The sequence below is a fragment of the Platichthys flesus genome, chromosome 9 (assembly GCF_949316205.1).
Source record: "Platichthys flesus chromosome 9, fPlaFle2.1, whole genome shotgun sequence".
Classification (NCBI taxonomy): Eukaryota; Metazoa; Chordata; class Actinopteri; order Pleuronectiformes; family Pleuronectidae; genus Platichthys; species Platichthys flesus.
In genome coordinates, this window is record NC_084953.1 from 181264 (window position 1) to 191279 (window position 10016).

At 48.5% G+C, this 10016-nt stretch overlaps 1 protein-coding gene across 2 annotated transcripts; it reads right to left on the minus strand.

Moving 5' to 3' along the window:
- Positions 1–196: 196 nt before the first annotated feature.
- stil (STIL centriolar assembly protein) lies at positions 197–8226 on the minus strand. 2 transcript variants are annotated; one of them, XM_062396424.1, is made up of 17 exons: positions 8104–8226; positions 7822–8014; positions 6256–6360; positions 6033–6148; positions 5747–5934; positions 5208–5455; positions 5039–5122; positions 4697–4783; positions 4453–4612; positions 4272–4369; positions 4084–4192; positions 3339–3839; positions 3142–3223; positions 2363–2564; positions 2209–2278; positions 1905–2128; positions 197–930 (listed from the first exon to the last, which is right to left on the minus strand). In XM_062396424.1, exons 2-17 carry the CDS (start codon positions 7899–7901, stop codon positions 342–344), a joined length of 2943 nt encoding a protein of 980 aa, XP_062252408.1. In that variant the 5' UTR covers positions 7902–8014; positions 8104–8226; the 3' UTR covers positions 197–341. The 2 variants fall into 2 exon arrangements, with proteins under 2 accessions (XP_062252408.1, XP_062252407.1); XM_062396423.1 differs by having other exon boundaries at positions 4272–4372.
- Positions 8227–10016: the final 1790 nt, after the last annotated feature.

Consider the following 10016-nt stretch of genomic DNA (forward strand, 5'->3'; position numbering starts at 1 on the left):
ACTTTAATTTAAACTAATGAAGTAAAGTTAGAAACTTCCTGACGGTGTTTCTGTCCCTTTGAGTCGAGTTCGACTGAAACAACAAACGTCTGATAAAACAATTTGAGCTTCTCCTTTAAAGCTTCGATCAACAGGAAGTCAACAGATAAAATCATTCATATGAATTTTATTTGTCGAATCAATAAAATTAAAAAACCTTGACATGTAAATCACGCACACACACACAAAGCAGATTTCCAGTTGAACCATAAAGAGACGTTTGGTTTGATTTGCTGCTGAAGAGTCACATGTCCATTGAAACCAGTGGGACCCTGACTGCAGACGGGTTTCTGTGGGCCGTGTCAGAACAGCTTGGGAAGCTGTCTGAGGCGACTCAGGTCCAGAATGTTTCCCACCGACCCCTCCGTCGGGTGCTTGCTCGTCCTCAGTAAAGATGGACGCTTGCTGGAGCAGTTCTCCTTGTCGCCGCTGAGGGGCGTGGCTCTTCGGGCCAACAACTGCATCTTCGGCAGCAGGTCTCTGATCAGCTGACTCTGGGGGAGGGGCTTCACGTTCGGAGCTTCGGTCAGTGGCTGTCGAGTCGACGCCTCTTGAACTTTGACCTCCTCTTGCTCTTCTTCTTCCTCGCCGTCCTCCTCCTCGATCAGGCCGTACTTCCTCATGTACCTCCTGGTGCCCAGAGACATGTTGCTAGGCGACAGCAGGTAGTCAGAGGAGGAGGTGGGGACCTGACGAGGGGCGTGGCCCTGACGAGGGGCGTGGCCTCCCAGGGACAGCCTGCTGAGCTGAGAGTCGCTCAGGTAACGCAGAGCGATGGCGTTGGCCTCCAGGCTCAGATCCACGCTGCCGCCTGGACACAGGGAGCTGACACTCAGATCGGACACGCCCAGTCTGCACATGACAGCTGCTGGGTTAATGCTCGCCAGAGTGCTGAGAACACACAAACACACAAACACACACAGTCAGGAGCTGGGAGTGAGGCCTTATCCTACGACAGCGTTTTAACACTGTTCAACACTAACGCGCCTGAAAACACACATCACATGACCACTCACGTGCACTGGACATGCACGTGTAAACAGACTGAACAGCATCTCGTCTCCTTCATGTTAACAGTTGTATCAGCTGTTAGCAAAGAACAACAGGGTCAGTTACTCTTGTAGTTGATTCTCCATGTTGCATTTTCTGCTGAATCATCTTTCACTTCTTATGTGGCAAATAAAACTCATGGAAGACGAATCTGACTCAGCAGAATACAGACGATGTGGAAACTGAAGGATGAGCTAACCGGCTAATCCCCGTCACTGAACACGACTTGAGTCTGTGAGAAGAACCAATCAGATGAACAATACGTTCTGTTGTTCGGCTGGATCTCCTGACGGATCAGACAAAGACCTCTGTGCTCCACTATCCGTGGCAAGTCAAATATAGTGTTATATTTATGTGTTGGTAGTGATGAGCAGGTATCGATGTCTCTCTACCTGGCTTGTTAGCTTAGCCCAGCTAGCCTCCAGGCAAGATCCCAGCAGTAAAGAAGATGCTAACAGGAGCGTATGATGCTCTCTACTGTTTTAAACTGACACACAGCAGAGAGAAGCATTAGAGTTTATTGTGATAAAACTTCTAAGCTGAAGGCGAATGTGTGTGTTTGGAGAAGAAGCTCCACCACGTTAGATACCGAACGTAAAGATGGTTGGCGTGCTGTCCTAGTAATGTTAACATTGATGCAACACCTGACTGTGTGTTAATGTGAGTAACTTTAGTATTAATGTTATATAAGATCATAGTTCAAGAAATAATTTTAGTGCCGCTGCTCCATTTAATATTCATGAGGAGCTTTGCATTAACCCTATATGGTTGAATGTGGGCGTGTAGAGGGCGGGGCATGAGGCTCCTGGTTGTACCTGACACTCTCCACATCTCGCAGCCGGTTCCTGTCGGACTCCGTCAGGTCGTCTTGCTCCACGTCGACTCCGAGCTGCTGCAGCTGCCGCAGAGTGGCGCTGACCACAGGATCTGAACTCTGCTGCCTCCTTCTGGACGGGGTGGAGACGGCAGACTCACTTCTCCTCCTGGACTCCACTTCCTGTCCATGGTCCGACTCCTGCAGGCGACTGGTCAGCTGAGTCTGAGGTCATAACAAGAGGTTGTAAGGTCGTCTGTTCAGTGTCTCCCCCCCCCTCACCCAATCAGAAGCTGTCCTGTTACCATCAGGTTTTTGTAGAAGCTCTGCTGCTCGCCTCTGCTCACAGTGACGCCCGCTGGACTCTGCAAACAACTGAACACACACACGCACCTTCTTAATTAAGATGCTAATTACCTGTTTAAAAAACAACCATCTTCACTAGTGTGAGTGTCTCACCTGTGTTGACCAGTAGGGGAGCAGGGAGACGTCTGATTTGTGATGTCACAGGCCTCAGAACTGCCCACAGTCTCAGTGACGGACAGGTCATGTGACGAGGAGTGTCTGCAGGAGGAGGAGGGGCCAGGGGAGGAGGGGGGGGTGGCTTGTGTCTCCTGATGGGGGAGGGACTGGACAGGGTTTTCCCAGAACAGACTGGCACCTGAAAACAAAGTGATGTCATCGTCACACGCACACACCGGTCAGTGAACACATCACTTTCTCACACTCAGTCACTAGGGCGGCACCATATAAGAAAACTGTGATAACGTTGTTTAAAGAGATAAATCTCTGATAAATGGAAACGTCTGATTATCTCCAATACAACTGGAGTCAATGGTGACGCTAAGGCCCAATCCCATTCACCCTTTTAGCCCTTCCCCTTTCGTTTTGCGAGTTCATGTGTAGAGGTAGGCTGCTAGGACTGAGGGGCATACCTGAGGGGGGGCTCTATACCCTCTAAATGGAGGGATACCCAGAATGCCTTGCAAATCACCGGCAAGTTGAGAGAATGACCCACAAATGTAATATTATCTCCATTAATAAGGATTTAAAAATTGCGATGATGTGATATCTTAGTTTAATATAATTTAAATGTATTATGGTCACTTTTTTCACAAAACCTAATTTATCATATAAATACGTGTGGATGCATGAAACTCCATTTAACCCTAACCAGTCTTTTGTAATACGTATATCTAACCCCCCCCCCCCCCCCACACACACACACACACACACACCTGTCCCCACAGCGATGCTGGACGTGCTCCTGGTCTCCTGAGGGTGGACATGTCTCCTCTGAGCTTCCAGCAGCATCTGAACCTACAGTTAGACAAAAGTGAGGACTCCAGTTTCCATAACAACCCCACACCCTGGGACCAATCAGCAGCCTGGTTGCTGACGAGTGATGTTAAAAATGACAGAAAGTTGTTGTCACCTGAGCCTGCAGGAGGCGCAGCTGTCGGTCCTGGTGGAGGAGGACCTGGTAGGTGTCTGATTGTACGACTCCGCCCACCTGATCAGTGCACTGAGGAGGAGCAGGAGGGAGGAGGAGAGAGGGAGGAGACGAAGGGTCATGTGAGGGAGGGGGGAGAAGACCTCTGGTGGAGGAGGGGGGAGCAGGAGGAGTCATTGGATGGTTTCTGAAAGTGGGGGGAGGAGGAGCGGCAGAGGAGACTATGGGGGTGGAGCTACAGGTGTAAGGCGAGTAGCAGGTGGAGGGCGGCTGCAGGTCAGAGTTGGGGGTGCTATGGAGGGGAGGAGGGGGAGATATGGGAGCTGGGGAGGAGGAGGGGGGGGTGCTTCCTGTTGGAGGAGCGGACTTCCTGTCAGCTGACGAATGCGGAAGACATCTGTGGGCGGAGCCAGGGTCCTGCCAGGTGAAGCTGCTGTCAATCAGCAGAGAGAGTTCAGGAACAGACGGCTGAACTCTACGACTCTGGAACAGACACATCGACCCCTGCTGGTGAACACTGGTACTGAACGGTCTTCAAACCCAAACATCAAAGTAGACGTTTAATAAATGTTTGTTAAAGAAGTTTTCAGCTCGTTTTCCTCTCGCTGATCATTGCTCAAGTGTTTCTGGTCAGTTTGGTTTCAATCGGTTATTTAATACCTGATGGTCTTTATATACAGTCTGTATCTTGTTATGAATGTGTTCTATTATATAGATTTAGACTCACCTGCTGAGCGGGGGCATGAGGACTCGGGGACGGTCGTGGAGAAAGGTCTTCGTCTTCGACTCCAGAGTCCTGATCAGTGACGGAGACACCGGCAGCTGACGGGGGGGCGCTGGGGAGAGGGGGGGGCTCAGTGAAAACTCCTCTGTCAGTATGTTCAGTAAGTGGGATTGTCCCTTTAAACCTGGTACCTGTTAAAGGAGCTCTGAGCCGCTCTGAACGTCTCCGTCTGTCTGTGATCGTCTGGAGACAGCTCGCACTGCAGAGACTGACCGTCCCCCGACGCCACCTGCTGGACACACAGCTCATCATCAGCCCCACTCAGGATCCATTCATCAATAAGGTGAAGCTGCTCAAGAGATGAGTGGTTACCTGGTAGAGTGTGACAGACTGGGAGGCACTGAGGAACTCACAGTCCAGCTGTGGTCCAGGTCCAGGTCCTGGACCTGGTCGTCGACACTGGAAGAACTGTGGAGCTCCGTGAGTGGCAGCGAACAGAACGAGCAGGAAACAGCCGCTCTCTGACAAAACTCTGAAACTCAATGGAGTCGCTCGATCACAACTCAACATCATCAATACACAACGTTTGTCTCCACAGACGTCTTCTGTCCCTCACCTGTCCTGCAGGGCGGTGCTGAACAGGAACCTCAGACACCAGGACATCACTTGAGGGTTGTAGATGTGTGTGACTCCACTCAGCCAGCTGTCAAAGACACAAACAGTAAGAAAAGAACGTCTCTGCCAACAGTCAGATGTTCAGATTAGTGAAAGACTGAATGTTGTGCTCAGTCTTTAAGAGATCTTTTGTTTTATTGTTTCCAGGTCACCATGATGTGACCAGGAACAGTTGGGCAGACTTTATGCACCACTGTACGTTTGTCGTACATGCATCATTCACGCCTAGCAGCTAGCCTGCTAACAAAACCAGGTCGAGAGAGAGAAGGCCAGAAGGACTCACAGTCCCACCAGCGGCAGGTTGGCAGCTTTGGGATCAGACTCCAGTAGCAGCAGCAGCTTCCGAGTTTGATCCATGGTCAGAAACCTGCGAACACACACACGGTTCAGTCGGTAAACAGCCGCTCCACCAGAGGAAGCAGTGTGACTCCGTGAAGGTCACATGATCTCACCCTCTATGGCAGTTGGTGGCGTGCTGAAGCGTTCGGCCCACGCCAGTCAGACTCCTCAGCAGAGCAGTGGGGATGATGGGAATGGCTCGGACCGGCTGGACGTCCATGCTGACAGACGGACAGATGGCCTGCCAGCTGACACTAAACACCATGGCGTCAGACTGCTGAGAGCAGACCACACGACCTCTGACCTTTATCAGCTGAGAAAGATCCAGAGTCTGTCTGCTGCTCACAAACTGCTGCAGCGCCTGGCGACACACACAGATGAGACACCACAAATTCACAAGATCCTCACATCACACACATTCATAAATGTCTGATTGTTTTCATAATGATTTATTCTTTAAGAAATCAGTCAAAATTCAGAAACACTGCGTGACGTCCTGTGGAGGATCTCAGGAGAACTGGGTCCAGACCTTTTCCAGAAGATCACAGACTTTTATTATCATACTTGATCACTGTGAGATAATGAGGAGACGCTCAGCAGAGTCAAAGAGGTCGACTGGGGAGGCGCTGACTGATGACCTCAGAGATTTTACCTTGATGCTGTGATGGATCTCGGCCTCTGATTGGATAACGGTGACCGGTGACGTCTCCGTCTGAGTGGAAAACAAACAAGGAACTAGGACGTCTCCAGGAAGCAGAGCAGTAGGGAGCCTGGCCGCGGATCCGACCTGGTCCCGACCCGGATCGAAGCGGTTCAGAGTCACAGTGACCCCGTCCTCATCTGGACCCACAAGCACAAACAGCAGAGAACAGGAGTTAGTATGAACCAGGTGAGCTGGACCAATCAGAGCTCAGGATGACAAGCAGGTGACCTCTGACCTGGGTCCACACACACTGATCCCAGGAAGAAACAGAGGAGGCGGGGCTTGTTACTGTGACGGACGTGACGCTGGGCCAGTCGCAGAGCTTTCTCCATCAGCACCACACGAGGCTTCCTAGACACACAAACACACACACACAGCCACTTTGTACAATCTTCCATAACAATGACATTACAACCGAAGGACACTGAAACAATCGATCACTGGATTGGATTGGTTACCTATGCGAGTAGAGCTGGAGGCGGAGCATGTCTCCTGAGGGGCCGTCCCACAGAGCCGCTCTGGACTTGGGGAAACTCAGCAGCATCCGAGGGTTTGTGGAGTTTCTGTTGAAGATGAGGTCATCGCTGAAGTAAGTGGTCTGAATTTATATAGATTTATATAGCTTTAGTCTTCATTAGAGTTATTGTCATTCATAAAAGGTTCATATCTTGGTTAAGGATCTTGCCCAAACTGGGATCGAACCACTGACCTGATGAGAGGATGACTGCTCTACCCCCCAGCCACAAACTTTGTTCCTCACACCAAAAAGATGACAATGATCTCTTCTGATTTATTTACAAAACACTCTAAAGATGCAAAAGATCCATTTATTCGTCCCAAACACATGCACATACATACACATGCACACTCATGCAAGTAGGGAAATGTAACCTCTGCTTTTGACCCATCTGGTGCAGGACACACAGAGCAGTGAGCGACCATGTATGGCGCTCAGGGAGCAGATGTTGGGGGAGTGAGGTGCCTTGCTCAGGGGCACTAGACAGGGTAGGGAGACTCTTGGATTTTTGGACAGATCAATCCAGGTTCGTCTTTTGTTGTCTCTCCGTGGAGTCGAACCAGAGACCTTCTCTGCCCATAGTCCAAGTTTCTGCATCTAGACCACCGCCTCTCCTTTTTTTTTTTTTTAAAGACTTGTCTACAGACTTCCTGATTGTCTTTTTAACGATGGATCAATATCACAGTGCACAAGGTCAAAACACCGTCTGGTCCTTGAAAATCTAAATGTCAACAGATTGGGAAATTGGCTTGTAAACACTAACACAACTAACAGAAGACCAGCTGATCCCAGTTTAATCAATTTAAATCCATTTGAGCTGACACAGACCAGTGTGATTGTGTTTGCTCTCCTTTTGTTGACTGATGCTAAATGTTGTTTAAAATGTACTGATGTGAAGTGAGTCGAGTTCATTACTGATGAAAGAGAACCTGCTCTCAACGCCCCCCCCCCTCCTGTTTAAATAGAAGAATGAATGATTCATTGAGTGTCCCTGGTTGGGACATCGAGGGTCACATGACTCCTGCGTGTTCACCTCTACAGTCCTGTGAATCCAGCAGAACGTTTCAGTGACCGTTCCTCAAAAAGTTAAATTCCAGACCATTAAGAACCTAATGAAAGAAAATACAGATCTATGATGTGAAGGAGAAGCAGAGTCAGAATCACTGACACATCCTCAGAAGTGAACAGAAACTCCCATAGTACAGAGTCTACTGTTATTAACTTGATTGACTGTCCAGATGTCAACCTGCTGTGAGTCTCCAGCACTTTATGAATGAACGCTTCACTTTGGTCTCAGTGACGCGTTGTCACATTTGACAAAGACCCGCCACCTCACTCCTCTCGTGGAGGTTCCACTGATCCTGTTACGCTACAATCTGCAGTAAATAGTCGGGTCCCAGTTCCTGCACTGTCTGTCCACAACATGGCGGCGGATCCACTGAGGGGACAAACTGACACCGGATGAACCAGCCTCACTGTGCCGGTCAGCGGAGGAAACCAGACCCACCTTCCTCTCACGTTTTCCGGGGTGAACACGTCTTCGAACACCGCGGCCGGCAGAGCCTGGAGGTTCAGCGGGTAGCTCATCCCTCCGTGTCCGGCGGAGAGCAGCCGAGCTCGGGGACAACACGTCAGTTAGCCACGTTAGCTTCCTGCTCGGGTCGGTTCGCTTGGTTAGCTTGTGCCGGTATTACCCGCAACTGTTTAGTAAAATCACAAAGACACTCGGTTAACTCCGTATCTGACACATTTAACGTTCATCTGAATGGAGACAAACACCGGCTATCACCTGGATCGAGTGGAACATAAACACCGGCTATCACCTGGATCGATCCGCAGTTTGACTGTGGCGCTGTTTCTGCTCCTGTCTGGCGCGGCACCTCCACCGTCCAATAGGAAGCGCCGTGGCTTTGTTGCTGACCAATAGGAAGTGCCGTGGCAGTGACGCTGACCAATAGCGTAGCAGATCTCTTCTTCTTCTGTCAATGGAGACAGATAAGGCTCGACAGCGCCCCCATAGGCCGGATAGGCCGCTGAGGGTAGTTCACTACAGCAGGTGCGGACCTAGAGCAATAGGTTTCTCCTCGGGCCCCCTAGTGGCTCCACTGCATTCATTTCCTCAATTCCTTAGTTTAAAAGACAAAATCTTAATGAGTTGTGTGTAAGGCAGAGTGCTCACACACACACGCACAGACACACACACAGGGCGGCTGTGGCTTAAGGGTTCGAGTGGTCGTCCTCCAACCTGAAGGTCGGCAGTTCGATCCCTAGTCTGACCATCTGCAAGCCGAAGTGTCCTTGGGCAAGATGCTGAACCCTGAATGCCCCCCCATAGAATAACAATGTGCTGTGAATAGATGCACTGTGTGAATGGGTGAATGTAAAACTGTACTGTAAAGAGCTTTGAGTCATCAAGACTAGAAAAGCTCTATATGAATACAAAACCATTTGCCATACACATCTCACTTGTTGTAGTTCTATCTTAGGGAGGTCACTCTTTGACATTTCCTATCCTATCCTAAACCGAAACCAAGTCCATTGAAGAAGTGAGGACCAGACAAAATGTCCTCACTCTCTACGTCTATGATCTACTTTAAAAAGATAGATAGATAGATGGACACTTTATTAATCCCATGGGAAATTCAGATCATCCAGTAGCTTGTACACTTAACACAACACTGACATAAATACATAAATCACATAAATCACATACGGAGAACATATTTACAGATACAGGAATGGAATGCAATGATGTGATTGTGTCAGTGTCCAGTAGTAAAGTGTTCTTGTGCTGCTGGAGTGGATAGTACAATAAAATATAAACTGTATATATATATATACGTCCTGGGAGACAGATCCTCACATGTCTCTCTGAGGTTTCTATGTATTTGTATCTGTTAAAAGGTTTTTAGTAGTTTGTCCTGACTCTTGTTGAGGGTTAAGGACAGAGGACGTCTCACCATGTTAAAGCCCTATTAGACAAATTGTGATTTGTGAATATGGGCTATACAAATACAATTTGATTGATTGATTGATTGTTTTAAATAGGTATCATTGATATTAGTTGATAATTAGCTGGCAAGCACAGCTACCTACAGTATTTATCCGCTCACTCAGAATAAATAAAGTTAACGCACCTGGACAGATATTGTGTGACTCAAGCATTTCACTGCCAGCGACTGCTTAATGTTATTGTTGTGCATTTGATAATACAAATCTTGAATCTTGAATCTTGAATTATTGAACTTAACAAACAACAGGTCTGTAATATCACAGGTCACATGATATCAGAACTAAACTAGCTCACACTTCCCCTCCCTGTGACTCAAGTCACATGGTCTTCCACTAACCAGAAGGTCGGCGGTTCGATCCCTGTCTCCCCTGTTTCGTGTGCCTTTGTCCTTGGACAAGATCCTGAGCCCCATGTTGCCCCGGATGTCTGTGTGTGAATGAAATGATGAAGAGCGTGGTGTACATCAATGCACTGTATGAAGGAATGGTAACACTGAGTCATCAAGACTGTATGATCCTTATAAATACAAACCATTTATTTAACAGACCTTTTAAAACTGGCCCAAGTCTAATGTGATAAGTGTAAACATTGACTGTAAGTGTGTGTTGAATTATTCACGTGAGCTACTGGTCATCTTTCCACACAAAGTAATTTCCTGGAAAGCTGCATGTGCAGGAATTATTTATCAG